At 41.4% G+C, this 21,098-nt stretch overlaps 1 protein-coding gene across 1 annotated transcript in view; it reads left to right on the top strand.

The window, feature by feature from the left end:
* The first annotated feature begins 441 nt into the window (after nt 1–441).
* The window catches only part of PLCH1 (phospholipase C eta 1), a 43,594-nt gene continuing 22,937 nt past the window's right edge, over nt 442–21,098 (top strand). The window contains exons 1-9 of the mRNA XM_029087518.1: nt 442–478; nt 946–1,092; nt 1,730–1,973; nt 4,536–4,665; nt 7,502–7,672; nt 14,446–14,539; nt 16,062–16,265; nt 17,829–17,949; nt 19,450–19,621. Coding sequence (XP_028943351.1) covers nt 442–478; nt 946–1,092; nt 1,730–1,973; nt 4,536–4,665; nt 7,502–7,672; nt 14,446–14,539; nt 16,062–16,265; nt 17,829–17,949; nt 19,450–19,621 — 1,320 coding nt within the window. The remainder of the gene's footprint in view (nt 479–945; nt 1,093–1,729; nt 1,974–4,535; nt 4,666–7,501; nt 7,673–14,445; nt 14,540–16,061; nt 16,266–17,828; nt 17,950–19,449; nt 19,622–21,098) is intronic.

Raw genomic sequence — 21,098 nt, 5'->3', positions numbered from 1 at the left:
TGTTGTGATACCGAGAGAAGTGGTGAAGAGAAGAAGGATGATAAGAAGAAATAAAGACAGACCCAGATAGTAGTTGGGAGCCAGCCAGAGTGTAAACAAATCATCAGGGAGGTGAATTTGGAGTGATATCAAGTGGGGAGAGACTGTGAAGGGATAAAAACAGGAGAAGGTAATTTAAGAGCATGGATAGATACCGAGATGAAGAGGAAATGTTATCTTGATCCTGATGTTTGGAAAACTGTAGGAGGGAAGATGTGAGATGAAATGGAAGAGAGGAGTGTATTTTAGTCAAAACATAGAGAAACAAAGCCTTGTCACCCCGGATGGGATGGGTGGATAAAAGGAAATCATCACACTGTGTGACTGAAATTTGGTAGCAGGATGGAGAGGGTGTAAATGTGTGTGGTAGGGTAGATACAAGTCAAAACTGCCCCAGTCAACATGTGGACACTGTATAATATCTATTTCTGGCTTGATGGTGGGTATTTATAATTCTGTTAACAGTTCTAACAGTGTCAAAAGCACAAGATATAAACTAAAGGATTACCCAGCATAAAGGAATGTGGAGTTTGAATTATAATCTCACCATGCAAAATTTGTAGAGTGCTGGTTTAAAATCACGGTATTTTATATAACAATATAAAAACATTTAAAGGAAGTAAGCATGGAACAACTGTAAAATATTTTCCTTCAATATACAGTAAAGTTTTCTTTGCCTCCTTTGTCGTCAAGGTGTCTTGACAGTTGATTTTTTATTTCTTTTTTAAATTTTCCTATGTGGAGAAGCTGGTTGCAAAGAAGAACAAATAGTATGTCTCTTACACAGCCATGACTAGTTCCTGTCATTAAGGGTGCATCTGTGGCAGATGTTGGAGAGCCAGTAGGTCATCCTGTTAGTGGAATTAGGAGGCCATTTAGTTGAATTTCTTCTGTTCTGCTTTGCAGTTGAAAGATGCATGAGTGTTATGCAGTCTGGGACTCAGATGGTTAAGCTGAAGAGTGGAACCAAAGGGCTTGTTCGTCTCTTCTACCTGGACGAGCACAGGACCTGCATCCGATGGAGACCATCCAGAAAGAGCGAAAAGGCAAAAAGTAAACTTGGAACATTTCTTTTGGTTTATTGGGCAGTTCAGTGTTAGAATGTGAATTACAGAGGGAAAACTGAACAGTATTTTTAATAAATGCTTTTTGATGCTTATTTTAAATGTGATGTGATACTTAAATGAAGGTTTTCAAGAGTGTGAGTAGAGTTTCACCACCTACTAAAAGCTGAGGATTATGAAGGGGTGGGAGTGTCGTTCAGTCAAAGTCAACATTTTCCATAGGTTTATGTGAATTATGGGCAAACTGAAGAGGGAATTTATAGCAAACTGTGCTGAACCCTTTTCAAGGCATACATCACAAATTTAAATACAGAACCTAGAAAAGTGTAGGTTGAGGTTTGTTAATCTTACCTGTGATCATTTTCTTTCGGCATTATTACATCTTGAAGTTATTGTGTACCATTATTTCTCATTGAAACTGTTCCTGCTGCACCATTTTAAATTGAAAATTCAAATTAGCCGTTTATTGAATAAAAGAAAGGCTAGAAATTCACAGAACTGTCACGGGGGCTTGAGATTAAAACCAAGCAGTTGGGAAGGCTGCGTAATTCAGAATTGCTCAAAACCAGAAAGAAATGGGGTGGATATTCAAGCATGTCCATTTTTGTTTTCCCTTTTCCCCACAGTTGTCATCGATTCCATTTACAAAGTCACCGAAGGCCGGCAGTCCGAAATCTTCCACCGCCACGCAGAGGGGAACTTTGACCCAAGCTGTTGCTTTACCATTTACCACGGCAACCACATGGAGTCACTGGATCTGATTACATCTAACCCAGAGGAAGCTCGCACCTGGATCACAGGACTGAAATATTTGATGGCTGGAATAAGTGATGAGGACACCCTTGCTAAGCGACAGAGAACGCATGATCAATATCCTTTTGTGAGCCTGAGCTCCAGCTTGTGATTCAGTGTTTCTGGCTTGTTTTTTAGTGACATTTTAGGGGAAATGAGTTTAAACTGAAAGAGGGGAGGTTTAGATTATATATTAGGAAGAAGTTTTTCACTGTGAGGGTGGTCAGACACTGGAACAGGTTGCCCAAGGAAGTTGTGGATGCCCCCTCCCTGGAAGTGTTGAAGGCCAGGTTGGATGAGGCTTTGAGCAGCCTGGTCTAGTGGAAGGTGTCCCTGCTGATGGCAGGGGCGTTGGAACTGGATGATCTTTAAGGTCCCTTCCAATCCAAACCATTCTATGATTCTATGACTTCAGCATAGGGTGTCCTTTCACCTCCTGTGAAGTGACCAAAAACCTTGCCATGGATTGCAATGGAAATTTGAGTTACGGGTTTGACACTTATCTGTGCAATAAAACATCAGCTGTGCCTTAGGGACTGGATTAATGTCTGTTGAAGATGGGATAGTCTTGCATTTTGTTAGTGAAATTCTCATTGAAGGGTCAAAATAGTCATTTCTAGTTATCTCGATAAATACTCACCCCAGTATGATTTCAGGATTTCTGTCATCTTCTGTTTGCCCAACTCTGCTCGTATTCTTCTACTGCAAATGGCAAGGTCCATTAGAAGACACTGTTTTTGAGGTGTTACTAATTGAAAGCTTAAATTCGTTAGCCTTTGCACAGATTAAACCCTGGCATTTTGGGGAGTCTTTCAGTGAACTGACTAGTAACTCCTGACCATCTCCATTTCTCTTGGTGCATGTCAGGTGTCTGTGTGTGCTTCTTAGCCTCCATTGGTTGTCAGGAGCACAAGTCTTTAAAGCTCCTTAAATGTTTGTTGTAGCCTAGTAACCAAAATGAACTTCTTGTAAAGATTATGTCCATTGAATGTTTTCTTGATGTGCTTTCTTTCACAACAGGGCTGACTAGTAGGTTAAATACAAAGAACACTTCGCTAAACAACAACAACAAACCCCCAACAAACCCATCTTGATGAAAATTGTAACGTGTCTCTTCTGCCTCGCAGAAATCTACAGTGATCACTTGTAAATACTCCTTCTGGAGAATATACACACTTTAAGTGTTTTTAATTTATCTTTTCAGTGCTTAATTCTGATGCAAGATAGGCACAGATCCATTTGGGGGATATATTGCATGCTCTGTTGCACACATGCTCAGCTTGCTATATTTATCCATGACTTTTCTGAGCTGCTGTATGTTCTCTACTGGTGAAACATCACTTCAAGTCTTGTTTGTGTTATCAAATGTGGCAGCTGGGAAACTGCAGACAAAATGACACTGTACCAGTTCCAAGTAGGGTAAGAACTTAGCAAAAGCTGCACAGGGATACCTGTGCAAAGAGGGTGTAAAAGGTACTGGGTGGAAAGTGGAGAAGTTCAAGCAAAATGAAGGGAGAAGTGGCAGAAGATATCGAAGCAAGCCTAGCAATATTTGAAACCTTAGAGCATGTTCTCAGAGAATTTAGTAGCAGAAATGAGAGCACAACGGGGCTGGTACAGTGAACATAGCTGTAAATAATTGTCATAAAGCAGTCCTGGTTTTAAGCATTTGAATTAAACTGGCAAGGGCAGGGAGGAAAAACTGGTTTTGTGTGACCTCAAACCCATGTAAACCTGCAGAACATCCCCAAAAAGGTGACGTTAGAGATGAGTCCTGTTGTTTTCTGAATCTGACAGCTGCTAGCTGTATTTGGTGCCATTTTGCTCTTCTGAGGGGAGAAATAGCAAATGTATGAGTGCTCCCCATCTTCTCTGTGCAACTTATGATTCTGTGGAGTTGCTGCTGCCTGGTGGAAGGTGTGGCACAAGGTGAGGGCAGAGATAGGGGAGAGTAAGTGGTGGTCAAAGAAATTGTCCAGAGATGGAAGAGTACAAATATATGGATGAGAGAACTGTGTGGCAGTCTTGGAGGAGAGAGCATTGAAAAACAAGAGTGGTTAATTTTTCATGAGGTTCTTATGGAAACCACAGGCTGATAATAATGTACTTAGGCTGACTTCAATCTTCCTTATTCCATCCTCTTGCACTAGAGTAATGTTATCCCTGATACAGGTCACTATTGAGCTTGATTCCTTTGAGTTGAGTCACAAAACCAGTAGCTCCCTGAAGGTCGACAGTCTTGGTTGCCACAGGTAGGAGGTCCGATAGCAAATTGTACCTGAAGGCATATGGTAGTAGGAGGCTTTGATTTGGCATCAGTGAGGGGAGAACCATGTAGGTAGCACCAGATCTTTGCCAGCAATGACTTTATTTCAAGGTGTACCCCAATAGCTTTAATGTGGGAAGTCTTAGTTCAAGTGTTTTGCCCAGAAAACACTGACTTGAAAACGATGTTTCTGAAGGCTGGATTGAATAATGCTCACTTCTCCCTGGAAGATGTCAAGGTCCTCTCATAAGAAAAATTATCCCCCAGCCCAGAAGAGCTGAGGCAGGGTCTTGTCCCTTACCTGCCCAACTGCTCTGCCTCCCTCCTCTGTGAGGAGATCCCCCTCTTGTACCTTTCCTTGACAACATTTGCAGCTGGGTCAAACAGACCTTTGAGGAGGCCGACAAGAATGGTGATGGGCTGCTGAATATTGAAGAGATCCACCAGCTGATGCATAAACTGAATGTTAACCTGCCCCGCAGGAAGGTCCGGCAGATGTTTCAGGTTGGTGGCGTCCAACATGCAGCACTGTGGTAAGATAGTGCCAGTTACAGTCTGCTTCGGGGCAGATCCAGAATATGATCTGCAAGCTGGGACTTAAACTCTGTCCTTTCCAACACCTCACAGACCTTTTCCAAGTCTTACCTTTTTGTAGACAGAGATACATCATAACACTCATAACACTGTTTTAACAACATGAATGACAAAAGGAAATCTATTCATATTACTTTTTCAGATGTATTACTGTTTTCATCTCTGTGATCTGAAATGTTCTATCCTTGCATTGGTGATCAACGAAGTTGCTCTGTTTCTATTGAAATCCTTTTTCATTTCCTTTAGGGAAAAATGTTTGATAGAAAATAGCTTTATGAAAGTAATTGGGTTTTTTTAAACAACTTCCTCTTACTTAGCCAGAGTACAATTTTTACTTCTGTTGCCCGAGAACAGTTCCCATTTTCCACCAGCACTGGTGTTTACTGTAGGAAAGGAAAGATAAGCTGAGATAAGCTAATAGAGAGCAAAATAACATTTTCTTAACTCTTCAACAACACTACTAACCAAAAGCTGGTTTGCTATAAAACATGGGGGAGTTGAGAAATCTTCTATAGTCAAAAGTGCTTTGTTTGTCTGGCATAAAATCTGCATTAAAAGTATATCTGTGGAGTATAAACTACACCCCAAAGACTCGAGAAGTGTGGAAACTGATGGGGTTGTGTTGCAGAGGTGAATTTGGGTTGTACTTGTTCCCACAAATTAGTAATGTCATTTAAATTATGTAGTAGATACAAAATTTATTTCAAATCCTATTTGACACCAAATAGCTGGGAATTATTTTCTTCTTGGCTTACTTGCTGTGATCTGAGTTTATAGCTCGGGTGACAGTAGCACTAACGAGGTGTAATGTAATGCAGCTTCCCCAGATCCTCGGGTTTTGCTGATGTTGCTGACTGCTGCAGGAGAGGCAGAGAGTTGTGGAGCTGTGTACTGAGAGGAAGAAAATGCAGTTCATTTGACACTTGAAGTGTCTAGTAATGAAGTGAGACACTCTAGAAGCCATCAGCCTTTGTATAATCAGAGGCAACTTTTAGTTAAAAATAAACTGATTTACTTATTTTTATTTTGCTGCAGTTTCTGCCAGCCTATAGCTGAGTTAATAACCTAGACCTCACAAGGCATGGTTAAAGTTATCGGAGTCGAATAGAAAAGGAGTGTTGAGGGTTTGTTTAGTGTTAGCCATTCAGAGCTGGGTCCGCAGGGCCTTACCCCACCAGCAGTGCTTTGTGCTAGCAGTCCTGTGTGCTTCCAGGACTTAACAGGGGATAAAGGGAATGGCAAAGTAACTCTGGGACAAATCCTCGCCCCTACTTCTAGTTACCCTGCACTGTTCTAGCACTTGATCTGCTCAGGTGGTGCTGTTGGCATGACTTGGTGTTACAGTTTTGGACGTGGCACGGATGGCCCCCAGCCTGGGGGAGCACCTGTGGCTCCATGGGGGTGGCCAGGCTTATGAAACAACTCAGGTCCTGCATCTGGGAATAGATCATGGGGCTGCTACTTTAGCTCTGTGTGTGTAGGAGGAGTCACTGGTGTAGAGATCAATTCCTGTTCCAAGAGGTGCTTCAAAGTTAAATGGAGTGGGTTTTGTGAAGGGAAAGGAAAACTGGACCCTTGGAAAGCAAAGCAGGCCAGAGATGTGTTGATTGCATCTGCTGTTACACAAGCTCCTCCTCTACAGAAGTGAGGTTTGGGCACCAACTGGAAGAGTGTTCTTGAGAAGGAAGAAGTGATAGCAGGATGTGGATACCCTTCACCTGGGGACAACTTGTGTTTGGTGTACCGGCAACAAGCCAACAGATTCAAAGCCAAGTCGGTGTTGAAAGAAGTCTGCACAGAAAGTCTTCTGACCTGAAGAGAGTGAAGCACCATTTTTTAACAGAACGTGACTTGGGAATGGCAAGGAGGTTTATAGCTACAGAGAAAAAGCATTATATACAGCTGGGAACAAAGAACATTATTCATGGGAACAATAGCACATTCCTAAACATTTATTTCACTTTGTCTCCATTATCTGCTTACAGCCTCAAACTTAGCAAGAGTTGTAGCTTTCCTGAAGTTCGTTTTTCATGGAGACCTACATAATGTTTGACAGCAGTTCTCCAGAGTGTATTCTTTGTTTTGAAAATCCAAAGCAATCCTCTTAGGCAGATGTTGACAGCAAAAAGCTTGTATTAACATGCGTTAAGTACTGTTTTCTTCTCTTCCTACCTCTGAGGTTAAACAAAAACTGCCATCAAGACTGGGGCTATTGGGCATGTATTTTGGTGGGGAGTCTTATTTCTGCTGCAGACTTTTCCTCCCTCCAGAGTGCTGACAGGGCACTGAGAGTGTTACAGTTTGAATTAATGTAAATTTAAGACTGTGATATTGTCCTGAATGTTTTAAAATGTCAGCCTCTGTTGTTACAGGAAGCCACGGGGTGAAATTGTTATGTTCCATGCTATGTTTTAATCCAGGATAACTGCAGGGCATACAGGGGAGTAACAGAGGTCAGGATAAAGTCCAGGCTGAGCCTCTTTACATGGGAAACAAATTCAAAACTGAAGATGGAATTGAGACTTCCATAGGGAACCTGTGGCTTTAGTGTAGTAACTGTTTTCACCAAAAGATCCAATCAATAGTGTTACAGTTTTGCATTTATTTTAGCTTAGAATTTGAGTCTGAACAGAATCTTGCAGACTAGAACTATTAAATTTCTGTTTGTGTACATAAATCCTGTTCTGCTTTGTTCCCTGAGTTCACCTTTGTTTAGCACGCTTACCTGAGTGTCTTTATCTCTTAGGAAGCAGACACGGATGAGAACCAAGGAACCCTAAATTTTGAAGAATTTTCAGTGTTTTACAAGATGATGTCCTTACGTCGAGATCTCTACTTGTTGCTTTTAAGCTACAGTGACAAGAAGGATCACCTCACTGTTGAGGAACTTGCTCAGTTTCTAAAGGTGGAACAAAAGGTAAGGGGATGCTATACATCCATATATATGTACATATAAATACAGTGAAGGATAGGGACAGAGTTTTGTGGGAAAAGTTAGCTTGGGGCAGGGGGGGAAAGAACAGATGTTGCAACAAAAGAGAAATCAAAATGCTTTATTGTTTTTTAAATGCTTCTAGAAAGAGTTTGAGCTTGTTCAGACTCTGTGGCAGAAGAAAGGTAAGTGTGGAGCACTATGGTTGGTATTTGTTAGTTTCTAAGGACATTCAGGTAACTTTCACACTTAGTTACAGCTGGTTACTGTATGTTTACCTGGCTGCTTTCTCTTGCATAGCTTGTTTGCATTGTTTATTGGTGTTCTGTGGGGACGTTTATATTTCCAGGAGATGCTTTTCACTAGTAAAGGTCTTGGCAAATATACCCTAAATGAGGATAATACATGCTATATTTTAAAGCTAGAAACACATGACAAAATAAGAAGAGCAAACTATTTCTGATTATCTGTGAGTGGTTTGCCTGTGCATGGCCTGATGCAGGAACACGTTAAGATGAATCTTTGTGTTTGCATTTCCTTTCCTGGCAGCTAAGTTGAATCCTACAATCCTGTTATGTATCCCAGGAGTTCCCAAGTATCAGTAGTAGTAGTGATTATAAGGACTGTTGGTTTTATTAATACTGCAGTTGAAATACTGACAAAGAAAAACCTCTTAAATGACCTAAATCTTTACTAAGTTTTAAAGGGAGGATTACACTTTTGGGATATAATACAAAGTGGGATATTGCACCAACCTGGCTGAGGACGAGGTGTCCAGGATTCCATCCTTCTGCCTTCTCTCACAATTTTTATTCAGGAAAGTCTGTTTTCCAGGCATTCCTCATAGATGTGTGGGACTATGCAAAGAAAATATCACATCTGAAGGTTGCACTTCTATCTAAACCTCCTCAGAGAGAAGCCAGTGAGAGAGGTGGGCTTCAGGGAACCACAGCAGCAGATGCACTGATAAGAAATTAAAAAATAAAAATGAAAAGAAGCGTAAATAACTTAAGAAGCAACATTGGGTCAAGATTGGTGATGGTCCCCTGATGTGCTTATGGACAAATTTGCTGAACAAAGAAATCTGTTGCTCCAGTGGAGACTTTCATGCCCATCTTGAGACTGAATTATTACAGAAATTGTCTGTGGAACACATAGAGGGGACTTGTGCTCCGGACAGAGAGGAGCACAAACGAAACCTTGTCATCTTTAGGGCTCTTACTTGCTTCTGGAGATTGGTCCTGGGTTGTTTGCTCACCCCGTGCGTCCTTGCAGAGTATTGTTCCAAAACAGCCTCAGGAAAATAGATGCTAACATCCCAAAGTACTCAAGCTTCCCGGGTATGGATGTTGTGTTTTGCCCACAGTCACTGGATAATCTGTGCCGTTCTGGGATCCTGCCTGTGACAACTGCTTTTTCCGAGTTATCCCGAGCATAAAATCTCAACAGTCTGTGCTGTTTGGTTGCTGAATTTCCCCCTGGCCATCGTGCCAAGTCCCTGGCATGTACGACTCCCTGGTTCTTTCTCCTTCCCCCTTGAAACATGGAGCACTGTCACATCACTGATCTTGCTGTGATAGCCTCAACACACAGATTCCTGCAAGCAGTCTGGTCCTGGCAGTTCTGCTAATTACAGCTTGAAAGCACAACATCTTTTAACGTTTTTCCCTTTATGCTCTTGCCCTCAGTCTTCTGAGCTCGCTGCTTTCTCCTTGGTTTCATTTTTAATCTCTGTATTCTACTTGGGTCCCTTCAGTGGAGCACCCTTGACAGCAGCAGAGATGAGGTTGACACTGATGAGAAAGCAAAGAAATGCTCCAGAGAGGACATGTTCATGGAGATGCTGAAGTGCCCAGGAACAGCTGAAAAGCAGTGGTATGAGAGGGCACTTGGGGACCTGGAGCAGGAAGAGCAACACGTGAAAGAGGCAGAAGAGCTGTCTTTATGGGTGCACAAGGACATTATGAAACTACTGATGCAGCAGAAGAAACAAGCTGAGTGTCAAGTCTGGCATGCTGCATCCTGTCCTCTGTCTACACACTACTCAACACTGAATGTGGACAAACAAAAAACCACTCTACAAAAACTAAAAGAAGAGTAAAAGTCTCATCTCCTGTAGATGAACCTCTTGGCAGCATACTTCAAAAGCACCTTGCACTTTCTTTGCCTCTTCCCCCTGGTCTCCCCAATTCCTGTTGTTAGAGCAGATGTACCCTTCAGTGTTTTCAGAACACAGACGTCACAACAGTGTCCTCGGGTAAGACAAGATTGCCTTCAAAGGCTGATAATGGTTCAAGTAATAATGCAGCTCTCAAGTGCCTTCAACCAAACAGCGTTTCATTTTTGCTCTTGTCTGGCTGCTTGGAAATCTGTGGACAGTCTGTCCAACTCCATCTGCTACTCTGTTGGCAAGGCTTTTAAATATTCTGCAGCCTGAGGACAGAACAAAAGGGGTTTGGGTTTTTTGTTAACTTGCTCAGCTGGCTGCTTTTCTTAGGAGAGCTCTCTGTTGCCTTCACCCCAGAGCTTGTGAAACAGATTATTTCCACTTAGGTGCAGTTAAACTCAGCTCATTGCTATTGAAATTGCAATTATATGGCTTCAAATGTCAGAAGAGCAGAAAGCAGGCTGGTTTCCTGGGGTGACTTCTGTTCCTGTAGTCCTCTTAGCACATGTGGCTGTGAGGGAGGAACATCCCTGGATCTCCAGCCATGTCTGAGTGTTGTCCCTTTGGGAGTGTCCTTTCTTAATAAACCAATGTCCTTGTCGGAGTTGGTCCTCCCCAGAAACTGATTTCCTGCTATAGGACACATTGCTTCCATGGCAGGATCTCCAGGCTCTTTTGACTAACAGAGCTTGTCTCATACTTGTCTTTGAGCTGTGGGCCTTGGGTGAAACAGGGTCTACAAGCATCACCTTCCCAAGTGAAAGAGCAGCTTGGCAGTTGCTCTTCATTCTGGACCTACATCACAGGGTGAATGGCCTCATTCTGCCCTGGTCTGGGGAGCCCCAGAGCGATGCTGTCCTGTGCGCGGGGCTCAGCCAGCCTGTGCCTGTTGTCTGATTGTTGCTGCGGCGTCTGTCCTTCCCTTCTCCTTTCTGCTGTGTCCATATCACACCAAGTGCTTTTCTTTCAGTCATAGCAGAGACCTTTTTGGCTCTTGTGCTGATGGTTTTATGCAGTTACAAGGCTGCTTTGATGTTACAAACCTGAAATGTTCAGTTTTGCTTTCCTGAGGGTGAGGTTTCCCTTGTGCCCGTTTGCCACCTGCTGCCTTCCCATGGATCCCTTACTTTGCAACACAGTTTTCATCTGTCCTCAGGAAAAGGACAGCCCCCTGAGATCTTGCCTCCAGCAGTGATCTCTGTGTGCTCCAGGGAAGTGCCACACGTTGTATGATGCACCGTGTCATGCTCCCAAGGGACAGGAACCAGATGGAAATGTGAATAACCCCACCATCACGTTGGTACCAAACCAGTATCTTCTGTGGTTTAAAGGGCTGCTGCTATATACAGCCCAAATGAAGCTGGTGGCAAAAATGAATGCCCTGCTCATTTTAATTGAACTGAAGAGGAAGTAATTTTATAACAATTACACCCTCGGAACATGCACATATAATTATGTAAAGCTTTTACTTAATTATTCAGTATGGGTTAGCACATTTGGAATTAAACCTGCTTAAGAAGAGAGTAAGTTTACCCTTATTCCTTGTCTACACTAATTATACAGTGTCATGGGAATAACTAGTGAATAGTGAAAAAGTGCTAACAAGTGGGATTAAGTACACCTTTAGAAAATGAATGTTTTGAAATAACTCCACCTGCTCTCTTGGAAGAAGTTTTAAAGGAATCTGATGAGACAGTAAATGCCAGGGAACGTCTGTATATGTTGGGGTGTGATCTGAAGCAGTGTGTGCTAAAGGGTGTCAGGAACCTGTGTCCCAAAGGGAATAGGAGATTATAAGAATATCAATGCTAGTACAAGGACTTTGATAAGAGAAGAGACTGTGGAGCTTGTTAATATCAGAGAGGGAAGACAATACCAGATCATCACACCTGATCAATCCTTGCTGCTTTCCACAAAAAAAAACCTTATTGTGGCGGCACAAACGCAGCTGGGGAGCCAGCTGATGCCTTCCTCCCTCTCATGCTCACACAAAGGGATGATCAGTATATGGATTTATGCGATGACTCAGTATGTCATGACATTTTACATTGACATCTTGCTCTGAAATTGGAAGAATGTCTTTGCTTTGATTATTTTTATATTGATTTTTTCTTATAGAATGATTTACTGTGAACAACTAAAGCCTAAACCATCAGAGTGCTGTCGACACGCTCATGTCTAGGAGCACCTGTCATTAGCATTTTTCTAACTTCTCCTTTCCTTTTCTTTTTACCCCCATCCTAACTTTCCTTCTACTTTACATTCCTGTCTTTTATTTCCTTTCCCTTGAGAATGGGAAATGAGAACAATTCCCATTGTTAGCTTGTGGGCCTTTACAGAAGAGGGCTCTCCCATTGCCTGGCACTGCTGTCCGCTGCAGCTTCAGATGACGTTAGATTTTTTGGCAATAGATTTGTCTGACCTGCTTCCAAGGAGACAAGTGAAATTAAAAGTGATTTCTCTCTTCTTTCTCCTACCTTTTCACTGGAGATAAGAGCTCATGTTGCTTTTTTTGTAGTTTTACAGGGTCTTATTTTGGGAAAATTAATTGCTGGTTCATCTACTTAAAGCCAAGGTCTTATCTGTCATTCAGAGGCTGATACTCTTTTAAAAGAACATACCTGCATCAAAATTAAAGCTTTTAACCAGGGATATAGAAAGTAACCCCTTATCAAGAGACTCTGGAAGCTCCACTATTGCCCATCTTCAAAATATTCAGCCATCAACAACAATCATTACTATTTGGTATTATTTCTAGTGGAATACTTTAAAGTTTAAAGAAAGCAGATTTAAATTAGTAACCAGTCATCATCTCTCTTAAGCTATACAGTTAAAAAGCACAGATCGGTGGACTTTTCCTTAGCAGATGCAGCTTTGGACTAGATTAGACATTTTTGTTCCTAGAGCACACAAGTACCCTGCCACTCAGCCACCAAGGAGCCGCGAGGGATAATGAAAAGTTAATTCTAGCCAGCTTGTGCTGAAGCAGGGCCTGCTATGAATAGTGTTTGCAATCAAACAGCAACATCTACTTGAGTTAGGATAATCACTTATTTTCTCTACTGAGTTGTTCTCGTTCCTATTATCCTGTGTAATTCCTGCCATGATTGTTGGCTTAGCTGGGAAATATAAATAAAATGTTTGGAGAAGGAAATGGGCTGAGCCATGCTTTCCTTCCGCAAGAGGAAAGGGTGAAGGGGAGAAGCACTGGAAAATATCTCCAAGTTTTTCAGCTTCAGTCACCACATGAGTTGAACTGCTCACTTGCCTTCTGTTACTATACTTCTAACGTTGACATGTCTTGTTTTTCCTCCTCTGGTAATTTTTCATACTTAGTCTGTAGCCTTTTAGGTGTTACAAGATCTGGCCAGTTATGGCACTCGCATCTCTTAGGAGGAACTTGGCACTTGGCAGGATCAGGCCCTTAAAGAAGACCCGAGAAACCTCGTTTAGAACCTAGTTTTATATTTCCATATAGCTGAATGCTGAGCTGTGGGAAATAATGGAAAGTGCAAATTCCTTCCAAAAGGCTACAGAGTACATGGAATTGGTGTTGCTGTCTGAAAGAGAAGTCTGTTACTAAGAGAGAGTTCACAGGAGAGCCATTTTCAGATTTCAACAATAAATGTTAAGTAACCTGCAGGATGACGGACCTGCCTCCTGTATTTGCCTGAAGCAGGCATGTGGCAGGCACAGTCTGAGAGAGAGGGCTGAATGATCCTTTGCTTCCCGACTGCTTCACGTGTCAGGGCATTTGAGCTGACTTTGGCAAAGAATGCAGAGTGCAAATGCTAAACAGAGTAATGGTTCTGCCAAAGGCTTTAGTGTCGTCGTTGCCAACCTGTGATGTTACTAGTAGAGGAAATGAAATACACCTAATCTTAGTTCTCACTTCTCTACAACTTAAGGGGGGCAGAGGCATGAGAAAAGATGAGATGAATGATGGAAGCCACTTCTTTCCTTCAGTTTTACAGGAAATATAAGTGTGTGGTGATACTCTGGCCCCACTACTCAGTTAGGACTTTAATTGTGGACTAGTGGAAGCTGCTGACAAAACTCTTATTTGTTTTAGAACTGCTGTTTTTCATTTCAGAATCTAATTATTTATCTCATAACCTGTATATTACTGTGAACTCTTTTGGAAATAATGAAATCACAGAACTGGAAAATGCATGAAAATGAAATCAAACCCTGCCAAATCTTTTTTTCATGTTTAAGTAGATTATATTAAAGAAGATAACTTCACAGTTCTCATTTCAGCACTGTTGCCCAGTACAACCATTATTAAGTGTGCTTAACAGCTAATTTCCATTTTTGAAATAAAATGCTAAAACTTTCAAGTGATTGTTACCTTTCACTCCTATTTTTCTCCTCAAAGGTAAGAGCAGTGAGGCTTGTGCAACACTGATAAAAATAAAATAAAAATCTTAAAGTCCTTTTTACAGTAATGTTACTGACTGCCCCAGTCATATTTGACTGAACTCTGGTCATAAGGTTTTGCTAGTGGACCCAGAAGCCTAAAGTAGATTTTTGACATGCTGGTGACATGGTAGGGAAAAGTAAGTGCACCAATACTGTTGTTTTTGTGCAGATGAATAATGTGACGCCAGAATATTGTCTTGACATCATACAGAAGTTTGAAGTATCAGAAGAAAACAAGAAGCAAAATGTTCTTGGGATTGAAGGTAAAGTTTTTGATTTCACAATTAGTTTTGCCTTGATATACTGGAGTGGGATAGAAAAGCTTTACCAGTGTTTTGGCATAGATTATAATACTTGCCTGCAATAAAGTTGCGTAGATGATCAGCAGCCAGTGGCCTAGATGCATTTTTGTGAGACGTGGGAGAGCAGAGAGTAGGTGGGGTGAATTAGCAGCTGGTGTTGTACAGCAGCACATCACAGCCATCACATACTAATGTGAATGCCTTAGGCTTGCATGGATTTATTGCTAACTGTGTATTTGTAAAATACAAACATAAAACATTCAGTACCGTGTATTTTATACTCTAGCCTGTTCTAACTGAATAGTAATGACAGCAAAGTTTTCCTTCTGCTCTGTCTCTGCAGATCTGGAATCACTTCTGTACAGTCCTTTGATTTATGCTTATGTGAAATAAAATATGGGTAGTTGCATTTTCTTTGTGTTTTAATACCTTATTCACCTTGTTTGCTAAAGGAATTTTAGGTGGCATATTTATCTAGAATCCAACTTGGTATCAAATCAAAATCTGCATTGGAATGAAATAGATTAAATGCTGTGGCGTGTTGATTTGCCCAGAAGATAGCTTTCCTGAAGCAACATAATTAACATCATGATTTGGGGTGAGGGGAAGGAGAAATCTTCCTCTGCGTGATACTTAAATCCTGGGATTATGGCCTCCCAGACCTTAAGCTTCTGGTTTGACCCTGGGCACTGCACTTAAACCAAAGTAAGGAAAGTAAAATGAACAAGCTCTGACATTTAAAAAAATACTTTTGAAAGCATTTCTGTTCCTTTCAACCTTCTGCTTCTTTTATGTTTGGGTTGCTTTCAGGGTTGGTATTGTTTGCATTACCCTTTGGAAATATTTTACATTTCTCATCCTCAAAGAAGATATTTTTAAAACTTTCTTTGCTCAAGGCTGATCTGATTTATAGGGATATAAACCGAGTACCATCTCCTCACCTACACTTGCAGCATAGAGAAAATGGTAAACTAGAGTTTAATGGCTGGGTTAGTGAGTTGGCTAGCATGGACCCATGCTCTCTGCGCTGCAGGGCAGACCTTTGGGTGGCTGCTACCTTCTCTACATGGTATCTTCAGTCAAGGTAGTGCTTCTTACTACTGTAAGAAGTACTTAGGCTGTCCTAAAGCCTACTTATATTATGCTGTCCTAATGCCATATACAGCAGAAGAGTGGCATTAGGACAGCCTAAGTATCAGCAATAAACTCAGGGGGGAATAAATGCATTTATTTCCAAGTCAGGATGTCAGTTTGGCTCCTGTTTCTAACCTATGATCTGTATAAAGTCAGATCTTCCTTTAACAGCAGCTAATGTGCTGAAAGCACGGGGTGCAGGAAGATTAATCCTTGCTGTGTGATTCAGTGGCTCTGGAGACACGAGGAAGCAGTGACAAGCATAAGCAGAAGAAAGTGTTAGAGTGCAAATCATTCTCCTGGTAAGATCCACTGCACCTGTGGCAAAACCTTTTCTCTTTGTTCAAAGGTTTCACCAACTTCATGCGCAGTCCTGCTTGTGACGTGTTTAATCCACTGCATTGCGAGGTGCATCAGGATATGGATCAGCCCCTTTGCAACTACTTCATTGCTTCATCTCACAATACCTACCTGACAGGAGACCAGCTGCTGTCCCAGTCCAGAGTGGAGATGTACGCGCGAGTGCTGCAGGACGGTTGTCGATGTATTGAAGGTACAGTGTTAGTGAAACTGGCTGGTTCTGAGAAGTGTGATGGAAACTTCTTTTAATTGCAAAGTCAGTGGCAAACTCTAAGCATTAATGCTTCACTATCTGATTAACTTCAGTGCTAAACTCCTGTTTTCTAGCAGTTTAAACAAGAACTTTTCTGTTGGGAATGATCTCAGACAAACTTGGTAGACACTACTGTTTTCTCCTGCCTGCTGCCGTGTTGTTATGCTTTTCTCAGTGCAAGTTTTCCATTGTCCCATGTTTATGTGAAGCATTTTTTGGTTGCACAAACCCCAGTAAGGCAGTGGACAGGCATCTCTTTGGGGCCCTGCAGTTCCTGCAGAGCAGCCCTGGTTGTTCCGCTCTGTGGTTCCCCGTGCTTGAGGTTACTGCTTTACAGGAGTGCTTCCTAGTCCACCTTGTTCAGAATGAGCTGAGCCAGCAAAAACCTTTTTCTTTCTCAAACTGAATGGGAAAGCAAGTGGTTGCATATGTAGTTCCTCCTGCAGATGCAAAGGAAAGATGAAAAGTGGCTGTAGGAGTAGGACAGGTGAGCAAACAGTGCCTTCTGTCAGCACAGCCGTGTATTTATTTCTCACACCATCTTAGAGCTGAGAAACGTGGTTTTGGTCTGCCACAGTAGAGAGGTAGGGTGCCTCTTCATTGTCTGGATGCTGGTGGAAGAAAACAAGATGCTGTTTGATAGCCTGGAGATCGTCTTGGATTCTTGTTCTGCCTGATTTAAATAATAACAAAACATTAGTATTTTTCTGTTCAAGACTCTGAGTGGAATAAAGTCTTTTGACAAGTTTAAACTCAATATTTTATGACTAGTATTACAAGATTCATCTCTGGAAGAACAATCTGTTAATCTGAATTTAAAAATGAATTAGAGAAAGTGAACCTGAGAAAACTGAGTGGTCTGCCACTGTACTTTCCCTTCTGTAGGAAAGTTCAGTAAAATGCACAGTAGTGTGTTATTTTGCTTGACCTCAAAACTATTGTAGATGCCGAACAGCGTAGGTAATAGCTCAGTAGCTTTCTCTCTGTGAAGTTTTTAACTTCCTGTAGAGGCAACAGTAGTGACAAGTTTGGTGTAAATCCAGGGTACAGCAATTCATTAGGAAAGGTGTTACTGTTCTAGTCATTCTAAATGTGATGGGCTTGATGCTACTCTTGCTATAGTCAGTTATAAAACTGCAAGTTTAATTGGGAATGGAAAAAGACTGAATTGTTTTTAAATAGATTGTCTTCAGAAGCTGCTTTCCCAAGAGACAGCTGTAAACATCTGACCTATTGCACCTTTTTATTTGTATATAGAAGGAAAAGAAACCTCGGTTTAATAAAAGGGGAAAAAACAGTTTTAATTTGCAGATTTCTCATTTGATATAAGAAAAGATTGTCTTGTTAGTCTGAACTCAATTGGTAGGTCATAATAGATTGAATTAAACTTGTTGACACCTGCATGGTTGAGTAAAATACATGAGTTCTGCTGACAAGTGAGATCAGCAGAAATGTAGAAGGTCCTGGGCATCTTTTAATGCATAGCTTTTTTTGTCTTAATAGTGGATTGCTGGGATGGCCCCGATGGAGAGCCAGTGGTGCACCATGGCTATACTCTCACTTCTAAAATACTCTTCCGTGATGTGGCAGAAACTATCAATAAATACGCCTTCATCAAAAACGAGTAAGTGTAAAGTCACTTTTGAAGCTACAGCTGTCTGTTTTGTGTAGGTAATCCCGTGTCAAAATCAACAATCAACATCAGGAAGTACATCTGTTCCTTTAAACACATTGAGAAATCATAAAGTTGATTCTGTTCCCCTGTTTATTGCCTGTGTCTTATTTATTGTTCAACTGCATGAGCTCTTTCTATCAATCAAGTTAGAAAGTTCAGCCTAAGTTAGAAAGACCTTTCATGCCTTGTAAACTCAGTAATATTTTGGACAGTCTGAGACTGTAGAGTATCTACAGGTTATTTTGATCTTTTGTTTGAGCAGAACTTCCCACTCATATCCACAGGGAAATTCTTCTGAGAAATCAATACCATAATACTCTCTAAGGCAAATACTTTATTTCCATAGGAAAATTGAAAAGCTGCCTCATAATGTAGTATGAGGCAATACTGAGATGTGGGGTAATGTTCAGGTTCTATTTTGTTTGCCATGGTACTATATAACAGTTTATTATGAAAATCAGAGTTTAACCCTGTATATACAACAGTCTCAAATCATGAATGAGGGTATGGAATTTTCAGTAGTTTAGACAGAATAAAGGGAAAATGCTTACTTCTCTTTATTAAAAAAGTGACCCTCAAGGGGTGTGTGCAGGGTAAAAAGAAACCCCACAAAAAACCCAGGCCCAAAAGTTTGGTGTTATTGATTAGAAATAGGAGCTGATGAATTCAAAACTGAAAGACATCGTTCTTTATTTGGTGTAGGGTTGGGCTCTGGGGTTCCTTGGCAGAGGATTCTGGGGCTGCCAAGAGTTTAGAAAACAACTGGGCAAATTTGTGGGACAAATAGGCTGTTAGACACAGAAACAACATCTTTGCTTAAGAAAGCAAAGCTGTAAGTTTGTGGAGCCTGAGAGAGTGTTCTGGAAAGTGCTGCCAAATAGTTCTCCTTCTCCAGAGTCTGGGCATCTTCAGAGATTTGGTCTGACTCACTGTAGCTGCACTTACTAAGACAAACAGTTCATGCAGCTATCAACCTTCAGAAGATGAACAGAGAGGAGTTAGCAATTCCTTTGAATCCTGTTGATTTCAAAATACTTTTCTCCAGGAGCAGCTTGCTGATCACTTACAGTTTAAGAAGACTTTGTATATGGCTTGCAAAGGAATAGTGTAACTTCTGCTCAGCTATGTAGAACAAAAAGGCTTTGTGTTGTTGATGAGCTTTATTACAAGTTCCTCTGTGCCTCACGCTCCGTGATCACTGGTGTCACCTTGTGTGCAGTGGGTAGGGTTGGAGGGAGAGGGCAGAACTGCCTGCAGGGACTACCTGAAGGATTCTGACAGAGCAGGGATTTGGGAGCTCATGTGCAGAGTCCTTCCTCCCAGAGTGAGTTTGTTTCCAGACTACTGACAATGCAAAAGCAATCTGCTTAAATGGGTTTATGTGGTAAGCTCTGCAGGGCTTCTCTCTTCAAACACGGTTCTGACAATGTCTGGGGGTTTTGTGTCTAGGTTTCCAGTGATACTGTCTATTGAAAACCACTGCAGTATTCAACAGCAAAAGAAGATTGCTCAGTACCTGAAGGAGATATTTGGTGACAAACTCGACCTGTCGTCTGTAATCACTGGAGATTCCAGACAGCTTCCTAGCCCTCAAAATTTGAAAGGGAAAATCCTAGTGAAGGTAACTTGCTCCTGGTGGCATGTTCAAAATGTGACAAAAGTCAACATGTGATATTTATTGTAGATTTTCTTTGACTTTGGAGAACCAGCACTAAATGAGTTAAAAGTCTTGAGCTTTTCAGAGACATTGAAACAGAGTTTACCTTGGACTTGGTGAGTGTCCCAGAATGCTTCTGTAAGTGTTTCAAGAAGGAAGTGATATCAACAGCAGTGGAAAGTAAATTCTTTCTGTTTCTTAAGCATCCTACCTGAGAGTCTTAAAGTCTGAGGTGCTTATTTTTAAATCTGAGCAGCAAGTTAGGAGAGTAGAAAAATTCTATAAAATGCATCATTATGAAGAGAAGGAACTGTGACAGTTACCTGAACCTGATATCTTTAAAAAAAAAAAATTTAAAAAATTGTCTAATTAGTTATTAGTGGATGTTGTTCCATATGGTTCATATCCCTATAAGTAGTATCTAAACTTTATCCTACAGTCCTTCCTTGGACAAAATTTTTTAGACTAATACAAAAAGCATCTGAAAATTTCTTGCATTTTCTTGCATTTTCCCCTCACCCTGCTCTGAGCAGTAGTTCATGAAGTGGAACTATTCTCATGGTTCATCAGCTGTGTTTATGAAAGAGCAGCCACTTCAGAAGGTGGCTGTAAGGAGCAGCGAGAGAGGAGGCCCTCGAGCACTGCAGTTAGTGTTGTATGCAAGATTAATTGTTTGAGCCTCTTGGTATCAATGGATTTGCTCTGAAAGGAATTTCAAAGTCCAAGATGGATTTAATAAGCAAGAAATGCAAGGCAGACCTTTGGGAGGATGATTAGTAGAGTTGTGGCTTATTAGATTGTCTAATTTACTTTGACATATGCGGGCAAGTACTTTGCTGTGAGCTCTTGAGATCCTGTTCTTTCTCCCTGTGTCCGTACCAAGCTGGCTACAAGGATTCAGAATTTTGGTTTGATGTTGGTTGGAACATATTTCAATATATAAGGAGCTGACTCTGAACTGGAAAACCTTTGAGTGCTCAGCTGTGATTTTGAATTGCACAGAGTCAGTTTTCTTGTTTAACTGCTGGCCAATGAACTGTGCGAGCAGGTAGTGTTCGTGTTTTAGGGAGTCAAACAAAATAGTATGTCATGTCAGTCATGCAATGAAACCAGCAAACCTGGCTTGAGGTACTGTGTCAGTGCACAGAGGGCAGGAGAGGTTTGGTGCTGTGCTGTTCTTCCATGAAGAGCTGATCCTCCTGGCAGATTTGAGTATAACTGTAGCTGGATGCTTCAGCTGCCAGCGCTGAGACCCTGTGAGCAGTTACAGAATGGTGTGGAGCTGAGCTAATGGTTTCAGAATGAGGAATGCCCTTTTAAGCATTACATTCACAAAGCCCTGTGTCCCATCTCCTGCTCCATGTAAGCAGCACTGTTGGAAAAGGTAAAATAGTGTTTAGGAATCAGTGTCCTGTTGAGAAGTAAGCCAGTTTCTCATCTT

This window comes from Antrostomus carolinensis, unplaced genomic scaffold (assembly GCF_000700745.2).
Source record: "Antrostomus carolinensis isolate BGI_N321 unplaced genomic scaffold, ASM70074v2 scaffold3091, whole genome shotgun sequence".
Taxonomy (NCBI): Eukaryota; Metazoa; Chordata; class Aves; order Caprimulgiformes; family Caprimulgidae; genus Antrostomus; species Antrostomus carolinensis.
The sequence above is the reverse complement of the archived record's forward strand: the minus strand, read 5'-3'. Positions and strand labels throughout refer to the sequence as shown.